The sequence below is a fragment of the Plectropomus leopardus genome, chromosome 3 (genome assembly GCF_008729295.1).
Source record: "Plectropomus leopardus isolate mb chromosome 3, YSFRI_Pleo_2.0, whole genome shotgun sequence".
Taxonomy (NCBI): Eukaryota; Metazoa; Chordata; class Actinopteri; order Perciformes; family Serranidae; genus Plectropomus; species Plectropomus leopardus.
Genome location: NC_056465.1, coordinates 14,325,486 through 14,342,483, shown reverse-complemented (window position 1 = coordinate 14,342,483; position 16,998 = coordinate 14,325,486). Strand labels below are relative to the sequence as shown.

At 38.1% G+C, this 16,998-nt stretch overlaps 2 protein-coding genes across 5 annotated transcripts in view; both read left to right on the top strand.

Annotated features, from left to right (window-relative positions):
• The first annotated feature begins 574 nt into the window (after positions 1-574).
• Positions 575-7,471, top strand: acer1 (alkaline ceramidase 1). Its single transcript, XM_042512433.1, has 7 exons — positions 575-930; positions 2,442-2,554; positions 2,686-2,800; positions 3,407-3,545; positions 5,811-5,948; positions 6,037-6,174; positions 6,382-7,471. Exons 1-7 carry the CDS (start codon positions 924-926, stop codon positions 6,557-6,559), a joined length of 828 nt encoding a protein of 275 aa, XP_042368367.1. The 5' UTR covers positions 575-923; the 3' UTR covers positions 6,560-7,471.
• Positions 7,472-11,343: 3,872 nt separating this feature from the next.
• Positions 11,344-16,998, top strand: part of mllt1a (MLLT1 super elongation complex subunit a) — a 35,828-nt gene continuing 30,173 nt past the window's right edge. For all 4 annotated transcript variants that reach the window (XM_042514939.1, XM_042514929.1, XM_042514935.1 and 1 more), the window contains exon 1: positions 11,344-11,436. In XM_042514939.1, the coding sequence (XP_042370873.1) occupies positions 11,425-11,436 (12 nt within the window). In that variant the 5' untranslated portion in view covers positions 11,344-11,424. The remainder of the gene's footprint in view (positions 11,437-16,998) is intronic.

Below are 16,998 nucleotides of genomic sequence, written 5' to 3'. Positions count from 1 at the left end.
TGGAATTTCTATTTTTACTTCATTTAATGGTCTGGGTACCTCTAGTAGACTATCCCATGGTATAAAAATGATTAATAAGACGCTGAATAGTGCCAGTTTACATGTCATTTTATTTGTTGTTTTTTAAATGAAACATTACACAGGTATAATGAGACATATCACAACATAAGTATTATCTTCAATTAATTGTAGGCCTATTTGAGTAAAATTTTACTTCCGCTAAGTGAAAAAATAATATTGCTGCCGTCACTGCATTTGTTACGTATGTATACAGCTTTTCGCTTAATTAAATTAGCACACGCACACACGCACACACTTGCCCTTCCGCCCACTCAGAACGTTCATGCTTTTATTTTGAAATCCGCGGCGCTGGTGTTGGCCTCGCGCGGCGGAGGCAGATGGACCGGTTGAACCTCCTTTCTAGAGAAGACCTGACACAGACCGGTCCGCTAACCTGTTGCTGTAATCAGTTTGTTCTATGCGCTTTTTGTGTGTTTATAATATCTAAATAACGACTTTCGAACATGTTAAACGACTATGAAATCTCATAGGCTTTTGATGCTTAAATACCCAAACACTTGAAATCGACTTTCTGTGGCACTGATAACGGAGTTTTCTGTGCTGGTTTTGGTTTTCAAGGTACTTTTTCAAATCTCACTTTAAAGTTTTACTACAATACTTATCTTACAATGTAGTAGCGTTATGTCCTTTAGTGGTAAAAAAAAAAAAAAAAAAAAAAAGGCGAGTCCATTCCAGACATTTTCCCGCGGTGACATGTGTTGGCCCCGAGATGTGAAACCGCTCAGCAGACTTATTAGTGACGTCACAGTCTCGTGCAACAGGATTGGGAGCGTTTCGATGCACCTGTTGCACCACCTGGAGCAGAGCAACAGTGACAGACAGGAGGCTGGGACAACAGCAGCATGGGAGGTAAGACCCATTAACCTTAACTACATTAACTAATACCGTTTTCTTAAATGAAGTATTAATTAGATTTTCGTGCCTCTTCTCAAGTGGAAAGGGTTTTAAACTGTCACACCTTCAACACGAAATCAGTGCAATGATCTTGTTGTTCCTATAGTGACAGAGTGCATATGTTAGTGAGTTTATTGTGTCATTGTGTCGCATATCAACATCATAATCCTGTAGTAACGGAACGGCTCTTTGATGTAATTTGGCACAAACACAATCAAACAATTAATATTAAATCAAGTCACATCTACTGTATTTATACTCTTCTTATCTACTTTTTGCTCTCAATAGCCACCTTTCAGCCAGTGGGAACGTGTATGTTCAATTTAAGGTGGTATTGTAAATGATTTTTCTTTGACACTAGGAGGACAAAAATACTGTACACCTATATCATCCTTATATTTCTTAAGCTTTTTTTTTAGTTGTATTTGTTTTATCATTGTTAATGTGTCATAGTGGCATGAGAAGCCTGTGATGTCTTAATTCCTAAATCTTAATTACAGTAATGTTTTAATCACATCACATCATGTAATGAAATATCAAATAACACACTGTCCTCACTTTATGTTGTAAGTGTAATCATGTGCTCTATACATGTGGCAGTGTGTAGTACCAGGGATGTTAAAGAATTAAAGGGATAGTCCAGCAGTTTTACACACTAGTCATAAAGATTTACATTTCAGCCTGTGAAAACAGTTGTGTATATCCTTCAGCTTTATCAGTGAATATAATGCAATAATATAATACATTATCCTGAAATAGATTATTCTGCACTCTTTTTTTTACTTTAATCTGTCTCCAACGAGTTCCCAAACTTTATGAAAGTGCAATATTAAAACACTGAAATACTCCTTTAAGCAAAGAATCAGTTTATCCCTTCTTTGTCTTTTTTCCCCTCTCTTTAACATACACTACATTACAGTGGTGGACGATGTATTCAAATCCTTAACTGAGGTAAAACGTACTAATACCACACTGTGAAAATACTACTACTAAAACCCATTCGAAACCCTACTAAAGTAAAAGTATGTGAGTATTCCCAGCAAAATGTGCTTAAAATATGATATTAAAGGTACTCATTCTGCAGAAAGATGACCCCTGACATTGTCTTACTATAAAGTTTTGGACTGTGTATCTTGCAGTTTAATGTTATAGGTGTTTAATGTTGCACACATTTAAACTACTTTATATAGTGCTATGTACTTAGTTACATTTCACCAAAGCTGATTAAAACATTTCATCAGAGTGTTGCAGTTTATTTCTTCCCCTCACAATACAATACAATAGGCTCTGAGAGAGGGTGCAAAACATTTGAATACAAGTAATAACACAGCTCTGGAAACTGATTTCCATAAACCACGTACACAAAACTCTCTGACAGGCCTCCTGGATCTGCACCCAGTTTATCTGCTGACAGGTGTGCTGTCAGAACTCAGTGGTTATTGTTTCCCCTCTTCTCTGTCTGACAGGCGTCTACTTCAGTGAAAAGATGGCAGGAGTTTTCTCCTACGAGAGCTCAGAAATCGACTGGTGTGAAGACAACTACAAACACTCTGAACATGTAGTGGAGTACTTCAACACTGTGAGTACTTTATGTCTTCTTCTCTTATGTTTTTCCTTTTAATGTAAGAAATAAATGTTTCATATCCATAATCTTGCAGAGTAAAGGGGTTTGGCGATCGTTTTGTTTATTGATTGATATTTTCTCTGCAGATGAGCAGCTTTGTTTTCTTCATTATATCTCCCATCATGATCTACCTTCTGCACCCTTATGCCAAAGAGAGGAACCTGGCGATTCACATGGTCTGGACCATGATGATATTTGTAGGTCAGTGACTCTTTATTAATTTATTTTTAACTTTAATGTATGTCTCCATCTATCTCACCATTTATTATGCATGACAGGATATCTTCTTTTTCTCATTTGAATCTCAAAAAATGCTTTTTATTAAGATAAGATAAGAACTTTATTTATCCCAAGGGATTTGCTGGGAAGTTATGAAAATTACTGGTTCACAGTAATTTTAGACTTTACACTGCCTTCTCTTCAGTCTTTTTTCTTTGGTCTCTATTATGGACCATAACAATTAATCAAGGAGTGATAAGTTGGTCGTTAAGAATTTGATTAAATATGTTAGATTTAACTGACCAATCGATGGGCTATGCAGTGCTGTCAAAGTATATGTAATATGTTGCTGTGAGCTTTAATTGAGGAAAATGCATTAGGTATTGTTTGAAATAAGCAGAGTTTTTGTGTGTTCTGTGTGGGGTTTTTTTTTCAAATAACAATTAATTGATTGTTAATTTTTCCAATTATGGATTTAGGAAAGTACATACAATTTGCAACCTTAGTCTCCATGTATGTTTTTCTACTGTACTATTATGGAAACATGATTGTTTCACATTAAAAAGACAAGTCTCTGATTTTTCGCAGGGCTCTTCTCAGCGTACTTCCACATGACGCTTAGTTTTGTTGGCCAGATGTTGGACGAGCTGTCCATCCTTTGGGTGTTGGCGGTGGGATATTCTGTCTGGTTCCCCCGCAGACTCTTCCCTTCTTTTATCAAAGACAGGTAAAGAAACCTTTATCAACCCAGCAACAGAAAAGTTGGTCTAGGGCCTTTGTTTCTGTCTTGATTTATCTCTATGTGTTTCTAAGGACGCACACACACTCACACACACCCCTCAACAATCCTTTAATAAGGCAATAACAATGACAGACTGGTTCTTGCGGCACGCCACTCTGAAACCTAACCTCCGCTGGCTGTGGAGCCTGTTTGACAGCCCCAACTCAGTGTCACAATGAGGTGATGTGGTGCTGCAATCTTCACCTGAACGTGTCAGAAAGGGGCTCTGGCTATTGTGGAGAAATGATGCTCCACCCAACCTATGTAAATATTTTACCACAAGGTGGGGAAAGACAAATGAAATTTTGATGAGCACCTGAAAAGAATCCCACAGCCCTGACTCAAGAACCTCATGTTGATTTTCCAGTTTTCCAGAGTCGTGGGTTGGTCCTTTTAAATAATTGATTATTGAATGGGCCTATGAAGCGCAGTCACAGGGAGGTCAGGGGGCAACTCTTACAACTTTAGCGTTTTGGTTTACTCTCAACACTCTCAAACACGCCTTTACCTACTTAACTTTGGTTCTTGATCCTTTTCTCTTCAGGATTGTTGGAACTCTGGTGCTATCTTGCAAATCAGCCCGTGTTTTCACCATTTTTGTGTGGAATAATAATAACCAAGGAAGTGTCATCATTAGACAGTGTTGCACATGTAGGCAGTATTAGAGAAATTGCAGACTAGATTGATTACAGATTGGTTTTGGTTTTGGTATTACAGATAGCCTATTGTTTTTACCCCCCAAAAAAGCATGAACCAACTATAAATGAGAAATAATTTCTCACTTAACGTCTCTATTGTTGGCTTCTGCATTCTCTCTTTCCAACCTGTAGGATATAGCCTCATTTCCACTGCACAAAACTCCCCACTAAAATCTGGATTTTTAATGCAGTGGGTAAGTGTACAATAGTTCACACCTGGGTCAAATGACTCTGCGCTAGTCACGAGTATTCATTGCCTGCAGCTCTGATCAGCATTGATGGGAGCACCACACCCCGATGACCATTAATTTCAGCTCCTTAACCAGGGAGATGCAATGGCACACTAATTACTGTCCATCTCCTCCTAAGAAGTGCTAAAATATTGATCCAAATTAGTCTGCACTGAATTTGAAAGAGAGACTGAATAACTAAGAGATATACTAAGAGAAGTAAATGCTGTAAAGTTTTCATCGGCCTCCATGCTGCTTTCTACTGTTTACCTGTTCTCCACCCTGTCCGTGGAGTCGCACAGACACACCAAAATAAACAAAAAAAAAACACACACAGAAAGGCATACTCGTCTGCTGCTACTGGCAATGGTAAACAGTCTATAGTTGATTTTTAGTGGGTTTATTTGTGTAATTTTGGTGAAAAGGGGGTATATGACACATCCACTGGTGCCATCATGGTTTGCACTTTAGGTCAAGGAAAACCTGGTATTTTTTGGTTCAAGGTGAGAACCACCTTTTCAGGTTCTGAACCAAATTTGTTTTTGTCAAAATGCTCTGAAATATTCAAAATTAGGTGCGGAAACCAGAACAAAACCAGCTTATATTGGTGAAAAAGGGGTAATAGTGTCATTTTCAGCCAAAGCAGACAGCTGTTTTCAGAGAAAAAGCGCTTTAACCCATTGTATACTACCTGCTCAGAAGCAAACAAGGCAAAGTTAGCAACTAAGTTGTGAACATAGTTAAGCATTTAGATGCTGAAGAGGCAAAAGTTGATGCAAACCAAAAACAGAGCTAAAAACAAGGCAAACATTCATTGGTTTTCCAGAAACACTACTTCAAATAAATGATAATTTTGCTCCATATCTGCTGCATGTGTTAATAAGCAACCGTTTGAAAAAACAAATTTACGCATCCGCTTAAAAAGTGATGATGTCAATGTTGTGTTCATAACTTGCTGCCCCCAGAAAAATCCCTGAGCTATTGCAGGTTTAAGAAAACAGAACATGCATCTCAGGGTTTTGTTATAATGTGCCGCAGTATTTTGAATGATATCTGTGCAGAAGAGAGTAAGCACAGAACTGCTATGTTAGTAAGCTTTGGACAGGAGTTAGACAGCCCGTCGTCAACTCAAACGTGAACTAAATATTGAAATTCAGGTATGGATTTTAATCAACAGAAGCACCTGAGAGCTCTGGTTGACTGGAGGAGATGAGAAATGACTAAAAACCTTTGAACATTTTGCCTAAAAGTTCATTTTTCTCTCTCTGTGTGTTGATCCACAGGTCCACATTTTCAAGCCTTGTCCTGGTGATTACTGTCATCTCCACATTGTCATCATTTGTCAAACCTACAGCCAATGCCTACGCTTTAAACTGCTTCGGCCTCCATATGCTTTATGTTCTGGCTGTTGAGATGAGATGGTATGGAAACTATGGTATTTCAGTCATCTGGAACGGTTTTTGGTGCAGTTTTGATTTGTAATAATAACCACTTTTCTGTCTTTCTCAGCTGCACTGACCAGAAGGCTCTGCGCCTGGCCAAGCTGTCGGTGGCTCTGTGGGTGCTCGCCATCTCCTGCTGGATTAGTGACCGTTTTGGCTGTAGCTTCTGGCAGAGGCTAAACTTCTGCTACTTGCACGGGATCTGGTAAGTCTTGCCTTACATGTTTCCTATTCCTTTCCTTCTTCCTTTCAACCTTGTTTCCTACACCTCATCATTCACCCCTAACACCTCCTGTGCTGCCCAAGAACTAAGTTTTAATTAGTAATATATACATGTAACTTCTAGGAAACAGGGTTGTGTCTTTCAAGGACACGCTCACGTGTATTGATCTCCATTATCTGTATCCTCCAGGCACATTCTGATTGTGATAGCTGTGGCCTATGGCAGCACCCTGATAGCTTACCTGGATGCCAACTATGAGATACCGTACTCTCTGCCCGGACTGCAGTACTGGCCGTGTGATAAATGGGCTGTTGGATTACCTCACATTGTCCTCAAGGGCACTACCAAAACACAGAAACGATGCTAAAAGAGTCACCTTGTTGAAGAAAAAGAAAATCAAATCACAGGAATCCAACCGACTACCACTCCCAAAATGACGGAGACTGTCTTTTAATACACAGACTAACACTAGATAACAATTGAATCTTAGTTGTGATTGTTGTCTAATCCTGTAAAAGGGTTGTTTACATAATGGATGGATTACTAAATGGACCTACTGAGCACAGGCCAAGGAGGCAGGAGGGCCCTAAGGGACAGATTATGCTTGAACAGAACTAGTTGACAACAACAGAAATTGGGATAAGTATTTATAGCCATCCTGAACATTCACACTGTCATAGAGAGCTAGGAGAATGTTTATCATTAAAATATGGGGATGATGGCACACATTTTTAGACAGCTGAGTTGCACTTGGTCACTCACTTTAAAAACACAAAAATTAAATATTCAATACAGCATAAGATTAAATATATACAGCATACAGCACATAAGAGATGTGCTATGCGAGTCCATTGAATTTAAGTGTGTACCCATATCTTATTTATTATGTTTTTGTTTTGTGTTTGTGCCCAGAGGCCCATTGTCAGATAATCCACCCATGTTTTACAAAAATATTGATTGAATGAACTCATACAAATATCTTGAGCTGAGAAACACAAAATGAATGTTTATCTATATATCAGACTTTAAATATAGTTTATTTAAATATACACATTATTTATACGGTTACACAAATGATTTTTTTCATCCTATAGATTCACATTTTACCACAGACGTGAATGCACAACATAAGGTGATGTAACTGTAATTTATATCATAAAAACAAATAAAAAAGCCAGATATTATAGACATTTTAAAATAATGACTGTCAAACATTATACATTTGCAACATGAATGGTTTCATAAAATTTCTATAGGCACTCTGAATGACTGAGAAAATGAGAGATCTTGAGATTAATGTGTATCTTTGAACAGATTGTTTTTGACACTTTCACACTTGTGTTTTTGTATATTTAAATCAATTTCTGTAATTTATTGTCAAGATATGAATGCATATTTGGTTCTGTACATGGTGAAATGTTGTTTACATAGTTTTGAAATACCTCAGCATGTGTTTGTTTTCCAGTTATATACACTCTGTCGCCTGGGTTAGTTTGAGCTGCACAACCTGAACTGAGTTTTATCAGATTTTGTACAAGCTAATTAAAAGAGCTGTAGTTTCTGACATTACTTTAAACATTTCTAACATTTCAAAAAGTCATATCCATCAACATCAGATCATTCTCTGTTCTATTTCTCAGGAGAGACATACAAAATATTCCTCAAAAGTGCCCTGACCACAACAATCACATGCAAATATCTTTCATTAGTACAACTGATTCCCCACTGAACTGTTAAAAGCCCTTTTGTTCATAAAGCTCTTGATTTTGGTGATGTTTTGAGAATATTCAGGTACAATGTGCCTCCATTCACATGATCCTTCCTGAAAAAAACAAAAGATGCAACAATAGATATTTTACAAAAAGAAATGCACGCGGGCATTTCCATGCTCTCTTCAATGTTCAGGAGTGACCTCCTGTGGATGATGAGATGTTCAAAAGCAACCAGTGCTTTATTTAAAGCAATCTTTGAATATCAACAGGGAACATCCTCGTGATATAATAAGAGAAAGGTAATAAATAAAACAGAATTTCAAATAACTGCTCAAGATCAATTGTCCGTAACTTTTAAGTGCCCTGTCTAAATATATTATAATATTAGTTCGACCAAAAACTGGTCTGTGCGTCTAGATTAATGGTTCCCAACCTGGGAGCCAGGACTCCTCGGGGGACACAAATACAATCTGAGGATTCACAGATTGTAATATCTTGTGACTCCTCAGATTTTCTACTAAAATAGCTAACTGGTATATTTATCCATGTTGGTGACATGGCTTTAGGGATTGCAATGTCAGTCGGTCAGCCCACCACTTTGGTCCCTACTGTAATATCTCAACGATAGGATGAATTTGGATTCTGTCTAGACTTTCATGGCTGAATCCTCTGACTTTTAATCTAGTGCCCCCAGTCTGTCAAAGCTGTACTTACCCTGTGAAATATATTGGCATCTACTATATGGACTGGCACAAGATTTTGTACAGACATTCATGGCCCCCAGACAATAAATCAAAAGGTTTTTGGTGATCCCTGATTTTTGATCTGGTGCCACAAAAGGTTAAAATTTGCTGTTTTGAGTAAAATGTCTCAACAACTATTGGATTGTTTACCATGTAATTTTGGTACAGAAATTCATATTCCCCCCATGCTTTTCAATCACGTTTGATGATCCTCTGACGCCATCATCAGGTCAAAATTTCAACTTGTTGAATACTTTTGTATATGAATAAATACCTGACAAACTAAAGGCATAAACTAATGCTTAGTGGTTAGAGACAGCATGTTAACATACTAAACCAAGGTGTAAAAATGGGGAATGTTGATATTTACATCAGCATCATCATCATCATCATCATCATCATCACTGTGTGCACGTTTGGATACTGACGTTGGCTCAGGGACAGCTGTGCATTATAGGTCCACAGAGCTCAAACATGGCTGTACACTCTATTTTTTGTTTGTTTTCTTGTGAAATACTGGGCTCTTTCTCATCAGGGGTCTATAAATCCTTCAAATTAAGCATTTGGAGAAGAAAATGTCACAACTTATGTCCATGCTAAGGCCATATGGGGTTTAGAAGGAGCTTCATTTTAAGGGATAAGCCAAAAAGGGTCGCAAACCTCTGCTCTAGATTTATTTATTCATAGAAAAATATGTATTTTGTGCACATGGATTATTAAAATCTTTTGCAAGTTAATAAACATCTGTATTTCTAGTTATCCTGGAATACTGCTGATTATTGATTATTGAGTATATATTTTTCTTTTTATAAACTGCACTTGTTGATAGGCTTTGGAAAACATTTACTACTTATTTTAACGAAAGTCTGTTATAAGTGTGAAGCCTGTGAGCTTTATTCTGTATTTCTGACGTCTCCGTGCATATTAAAAAGGAGGATTTAAAGGTTGATGTCTCAATACCAGCGGGACACCCTCCTGTCTGACAGCCAGGTGGGACTTCTTTGACTCAGATTTGACTGAGAGGCAGACTGGATCAGTTTGAGCGGCAGGAGAAGAAGGGGAGGCACCAAGCCAGTGAGAGAGTGGTGACCTTCTGTCCCGAAGCTGAGGCCCGATAATCTCACATCAAAGTCTGAGCACCACAGAGACTGGACTGCAATGGGCCCTCACTTACTGACTCTGTAGAAAGAGATGTCTTCAGTCAGAAGACCTGCTGCTTTCTTTTCAGATTAAACATTTAAAATTTTAAGTTAGAGGCTTAAGTGAGATCAGTGTAACAATCTGTGGTGTTAGGCTATGATAAATTCATACTGATATACCCAAATTAAGAAAACGTTTATCTAAATGAAAAGGAAAATTCATTGTGCAATAAACAACACTTTGATTTTTAAATTCAGATTTTGATTTATGTGTTACAAAAAATAACATTAGGATAAAAAGGAATAAGTGTATCTTGCAAGCTGCCATGTTGCTGGTGCAGCTCTTTGCATGCTTTTACAGATTATACTGACATTCAAATGTTGTCTTTTCACTAGTGATCAAATAAGTATAAAGATAACTTATTGGGGGTAAAACAAGCAACACCACACTATAAGAATACTGTACAGGAAGAAAACATGCAGAAAAAAAATGCACTTACTGTATGCTAATGGACATATATATGAACATATATATTAACAAACATGTGAACATATATAACTGATTTTTAATAAGCAACTTTAATTTACTTTTTATGTCTAAAAAGGAGAAGGAAAAAGTAAAATGCTTGTCTATTCCCACTCCTGTTCTATTCCACCTATTAATCCACAATCATAAACCAACTCTCCACCCAAGTGTCCATCCCCACACCTAAACCACTCTGCTAATACTCTTTATATAAATAATTAACTACATTATCCCAATATTGAAATGAAGACAACAATATCACCATTAGCAAGCTTTACTTTGCAAAAATTCTCTTTTGAATATATTTTTAAACTATCTGGTATTCTTACTTTAATTTCTTTCTCCCGTCCATTGCACAAAATTACACCACAAACAGATAAACACATACTTTTAGGGTTTGTGTTTTCATAACATTGTTTCAGAATGAATTTTCCTCTGAAGTTGTGACCCCCTTTCCTGTCCTTGTATATTATCAGGAAGTACATTATTTCTTACTTTGTACATTATTTGTGCAGTCTTAAATTCCACCAGATCCATGTATTGCAATGAATATGACTTTAAAAACAACTGTAGTGCAAAGTAAAGAAGGCTGAAAATATCAAAAAGGCCAATCAGTAAGATGCAGATATAAAATATACACAGTTACAAGTTGTATGTTTGAGATTTAAGCGTAATCGTTCATGCGATTGATTTTACATTTGCCAGACTAATGGCAATGAGCTAAAACGTGAAAGCCATGCAATCGAACCCAGTTTAATCAATTAGCATCATGTGCATTTTACAATTGAAACAGAGCTGTAACCATTGGGACAGGCTCGCTGTCACTCGAGAAAACCACCAGAAAATGCTTTAATTGTATTTGCAGCTCAGCGGTCGCCCCGCCTTCCAAGCGCTCTGATTGGCTTCTTTCAAGAGTGCTTAAATTTCTCGCCCTCTGATTGGCTGAGAGAGCTTTCTGTTTTGGTTGCCTGCCAGCAGCCGTCTGAAGGGGAGGGGAGCCGTCTGCCTTCCGCTTCTGGGCTGGATTGACACACAATGAGGAGCAGAGGCTGGGGAGACGCTCCGCAAACGCCGCTGTAAATAAATACAACAATCACTGAGGCCAGAGAAACATGGAGAACCAGGTACAGTGGCTTTTGTCTCTCCTTGTGGGATCTGAACTTTTCACGGAGAAAATGGCAGCAGGCTGCGCGCTGGCAGGGCAGGAATGAATCCTCTGTTCTGCTAGCCAGAAGAAAAAAAAATGCTCCTGCTGCTAATGAACTCGTAGTTGTTTGGCTCTGGAGCTATGCTAGCTGGGCACTCATACATCGGTATTTACCGCTAGCTAGCTTCAGTCTGCCACACCATTCAGCACCGCTGCATAGCTGTAGCCACAAGCAGGCACACAAAGAGATTTACACCAGTGTTTATGCTGCTCTGCCGTGTTTAAAACGCACATGCACGCTGTTAAACACCATGCAGACCAATTTGAGTCGAGGTTTTGTTGTAGCTAAGCTAAGCTAGTCTACCTATCAGGAGTGTATCGGCCGTTGGCTAAAGGCTAAGGAGCCGCTACAAGGCGCCGGGGAAAAGATTTGTCCTCTCCAGGTTGGGCTGGAGAGGCGGGGTGGTGTCTCCACGGCCAGCGGCCTCAAACCTCACATGCAAGGCTAGTAAAACCAGCAATGACCATTCAACTTCTGCAGTATCTTTGCATTATTTGCCAACAGTTGGTTAATGTTTAAGGCTTACCACATTCTTGGTAGTAGACTGAAATGCATGCAGCATGGTGGAAAAGCTGACAAATTCTCTGTGTGCACAATCCAGTTATGATGAATACCCATGCATTGGTTGATCATTACAAAGCAAAGAGAATATAAAAGATAATTTGAAGGGCTGGTTTGGAAACCCGTTGCTTCTTCAAATTTGATACTATTGCATGTTTAAATTAGCAAAGTTAAGATTTATATCATCCTGAAAAGCTACAGTACTGTGAAATAGTCCTAGGCCGCCATAGATTTGTTGTTCAGCAAAGTTGGGTATAAACATTTACTTCTCAGTCTCTGCATTAAGATACAAATAAAGAATATAGAGAACATGAACAGTGTATTAAAATAAAAATTAAAAAAGTCAGAACAAAATGGCTTCTTTAGACTGAAGTCAACATTTAGTATAAAACATGGAATACTACAACCAAAACAAAAGGTTGCTTAAACAATCAATATTGAGCTTTGAATGCACTTTTTTGAATGCAACCTGGTGTAAATACACTAGAAGATTAGTATTGTCAATCTTGTATAGTCTCCCCAACAGAGTTTAACACATGCTGAGTAGAAGGGAAGTCACACTAAATACTAAATACAGCGTGTTGAAGTTATTTTATTCTAAAACATTTGCATTTTTAACAGTGTATACATATTCCCTGTTTGTTCAGGTTATGTTTTAGTAAAGAGACTACTGAGAAATAAATATGTATGATCATTAAAACCTTGCTAAAATAAAGTTTAAGGTGCCCTAAGACCTTTGCACAATACTGTACATCATTTATTTTGCAGAGAACATAAAAGTGGGCAAACCAAACCAAATTACATACTCTATTTGCTAACTATGAGGCAGATTTTGCTTTAAAATGGGTTACTTTCTAAATGCCTGAGGTTATTCAGGACTGTATTTCAGATGGTTAGGCCACACACACCCATGGAAAGTGGCTCAGCCACTTTCTTGGAGCTTGTCTCCATTCAGCTTTGGCCCCTTTGAAGTTTTAACTAGATCTGTGAGTGTTCATCCACAGAAAGTCTTCTGCTACAAGTTATACGAAGAGTGTAGTTACACTTCTGTGTGTAGAAGTTTTCATTAGATTTTTTGCAGTCTTATTACTCAAATATACACACAGTTGCCAGTTTATTGTTACAGGTAGCACAGAATAATGCAGTCTAATGCAGCAGCCCTGCTTTTAATCATACTTCTTTCCTGAAGGTTATAATGTTAAGTTGTTGTCAGTCTGGTTTAAAGAGGTGTTGATTCAACTTTATGGTCGTTTTGTCAAAGTTGTGGTCCTGTTAAATTGTGTTGCTTTGTACATTGCATTATTACAGCCCTCACTGATGTAAATGAATATTATAAGTCTTTAAATCCAGATATACTGCAGAGTCATTGTATTATACTGCATTATTTGTAGACAGGTGGAACCAGTAAACCTGCAGCTGAGTCTGTCAGATCTGGAGGAGAGTCAAGTTCAGTCTATAAATGTTGTACTTCAATGTATTTATAGGGTTCCCACAGTCATGGAAAACCAGGGCAAGTCATGGAATCTCACAATCACATTTTCCAGGCCTGGAAAAGCCATGGAATTAGTAAAAAATCATTAAGTTGTGGGAATTTTGTTGCGTGTAATGAAGTTTTTGCAGTAATTTTGGTGGATAACCTTAGACCCATTGTAACATAAAGACAAATCAATTTTCTGTAGCACTCGACATAACATCTCTCTAACGTGTCAGTTTATGACGTTTTGCTTACCATCACATACAGTTCTCCATTTTCTGTTCTCTCTCCATGTACGCCAGATACCTGAAATTATTTTTGTTGAAATCTCGAAATGTTTGAAAATGCCCAGAAGAAAAAAGTGTTAACAAGAGTCCTTGAAAAGTCATGGAAAAGTTTTTAAATTTTATCCATGAAAATGTGTTGGGACCCTGTATTTGTTGCACATTACACAATCATGACACAGCCAAATAGCTTTGAGCTCAAATACTGCGATGTTTTGTTATTCTCCAGTTATGAGACCTTCATTATGAACACTGCAGTTGGGATGAGTGGTCATGCAGCTCTTTGTAAATCCCCACACACTCATTCACACACCCTATTTCCAATACTCACTTGTTTTCCTTGGGTGCTGCAGATAGGCTATTTGTGAATCCCCCGTGGCTCGCTGACCATTTTCCAATACAAGAAACTGATTCATCTCTTCTAGACTTAAGGTTTTGGTGCGATGATGGAGGATTTGCTGGAGCCTGCAGCTTCAGCAAAACACAGCTGCTGTCGTGATTGTTTGTTTGCGTGTCTCCTTTGAGGCAAACTTTCTGACTTTTTTATTGTAATCATTTATTAGCTGGAAGAGATTAACATGGTCACGAGGGGTGTTATTTACATGTCAGCTGGGAGTTCATTGTTTTCATGGGAGCCAGCGTGTCTGCCAAAATTTGTATTTCCCCTCAATTGGAGCACTGTGTTAGAGAAAGAGAGAGAGCATGCATGCACCATGTCAAAGTTAGTGCCTTTGTTGCTTTAATAGAGGAAAGCTTAATGAATGTGTCACCACAAGTCATTTTTTCCCTCTGATACTAGTAGAATTAAATGATTAAGACACTTGCTCGTTGTTTTTAGATGTGGCCTGTGTCCCGCAGGTTTCATTTTTTTTAGGCAGTGTGCTGCAGTTTAATTAATAACCACCTCCATTAAGGTGGTTTTCATTTTACGTTTTTATTTTTCCAGCCTAATATTGCCTCCTGGGCTCTTCATATTCCGATTATTGGTAGAAATTATAGTCAGTTGTCAGTTTTTTAGACCCCTTCTTCCTATTTTCAGACAGCTTGACACTGTTCAATTCATGCTTACGTGTATTGGCATATTTTTCTTCTCCTTTTGTAGAGCTTAATCACTTATTTTTAGTAGAAAGAAGAAAGTGAATTGTTAAATTAATAGTTTAATTAATTATGAAATGTCAAACATTTGCTCTCCTCTCGAATGTGAGGTTTTGCTGCTTTCTTCTGTTTTCTGTCTGTCTCTGTAAATTCAATATATTTGGGCTTTGGATGGTTGGTTAGACAAAACAAACGATTTGAGGATGTCACCTTGACTTCAAATTGTAATCTACTATTTTCAGACTAGGGCTACAAGATATTCAAAAAACGCAAAAAAAAGCAAAAAAATCATATTGCAGTTATTTTGACAGATATTGCAATTGCTATTTGACTCACAATATTTTTTGGTAATTGTAATTTTTGCATTTTATGTTTACTCAAAAAACATATATTAATATATAAAAATGATGATGTGATTTTTGCTGTACCAAACAAGTACGTTTCCCTACATCTGGAATAGGGTTTGTGGGCTGTGGCAGCTCTATAACTCCACAGTGCTTCAGTTACGATGGTATGTTGTGACACATTTGATCTTTATAAAAAAATAATGCAGCTCCTACTAGTTTGGATGTTGCACTTGGTCATATCACGATATGATATATATTTCATAGACAAACAATCTTTATTATTATTATTACTACCAGTTATTTTAATCACTGATGAATATGCCAATTATTTTCTTGACTGATTAATCATACCCGGCATTTTTCACTATATTTTGACAGAGCGAACAGTTTGATCAGTGTGAAAATTAGGGAATTGCTTTCTAAGATATAAAAAAAAAAGAGAAGAAAAAGCCCAGTATGATTATCTAGTCTTCTTGTCTTCAAATGTCTTGTTTAGTCTAAAACACAAATATTGTGTAAATTATTTGACTGTACATGGACCAAAGAAAAGCAGCAGGTACTCACAATTAAGGAGCTGGTACCAGTGAGTGTTTGGTATGCTTGAAAAAGGGCTTAAACAATTAATCAATTATAAAACAAGTTCCTGATTAACCTAATTAGTCTGTCTGGCTAATTAATCGACTTAGCCTCATATTGCCTTCTGGGCTCTTCATGTTCAGATTATTGGGAGAAATGTTATGTTTATTTTTTTTGTCATGCTTTCATTTTATTGTTCCCTTTTGAATTCTTTTAAAGAGTCAGCATCTTCCTCTTTGGGTCATTATCATCTTGATTTTTATGTTGTCCTTATCACGCTTGATTTGCAGAGTCGTCTGGTGGGTGGAGGGGGGGCGGTTGTTGATGGTTGAAGGGACTCCACGGCTGCTCACTGTGGGTGTGGTGGAGTCTGGAGTTTAAGGGCATTACTGCCACAGAATGGCCGGGCAGAGTGCCAGGCAGGGGAGGTGTGTGTGTGCGTGTGCGTGTGTGTGTGTGTGAGAGAGAGAGAGAGAGAGAGAGAGAGAGTTAGCCAGACCAGCTCATCTCAATCCCGTTCCCTTTAATCCCCCCACTCAGTCCCAGCTCACGAGCTGCTCTGTGCTGGGGCCAAATCCCCACATTCTTCAGTCCTCCCCTGGACATAAAGTGCCTTTCTGTCCCCTCTCGTTTATCCCCCCACCCACCTCCTCATTCGCTTCTGCACTCCCATCTCCATAGCCTCTTCACTTGCTATGCCAATCACCACCAGCACAGCAGCACAGTGTCATTTACATGTCCCATCACTGTCATTGTTCTTGGCACAGAGAGGTAGCCCAAAAATGTGCCCCTCTTCTGGACAAACCTTTTGAGATCTGTTGGCTCGGACAGCTAATCACTTCCATTCCACAGGGAGCGTCCCGACATCAGTCCAGCTTTGTGTCTGTCCAGACCAAGTGTTCAGCCTCTCTGTAGTATAAAGTACATACACACTCCAAAGTAGAGATTCAGAGGTTTTTGTTCAAGGTGGAATCGGAAACCCATGAATAATGGCCCCTGGTTTAAAATCAGTGCAAGTGTTGTTTTTGTTTATGTTTTATTTAAGCAGGATTTGCAAAGTGTCTCAGCCACGGTAATCTAGAACTCTGTATCAGAGGACTGTAACTGTTATTTTCATCATTGATTGATCTGCAGATTATTG

What these genes read in the sequence shown, in the direction of transcription:
- acer1 (XM_042512433.1), top strand. An exon ending in CCTTCTTTTATCAAAGACAG is followed by an intron (nt 3,546 to 5,810) that starts GTAAAGAAACCT and finishes GTTGATCCACAG; the next exon opens with GTCCACATTTTCAAGCCTTG. An exon ending in TGCTACTTGCACGGGATCTG is followed by an intron (nt 6,175 to 6,381) that starts GTAAGTCTTGCC and finishes TGTATCCTCCAG; the next exon opens with GCACATTCTGATTGTGATAG.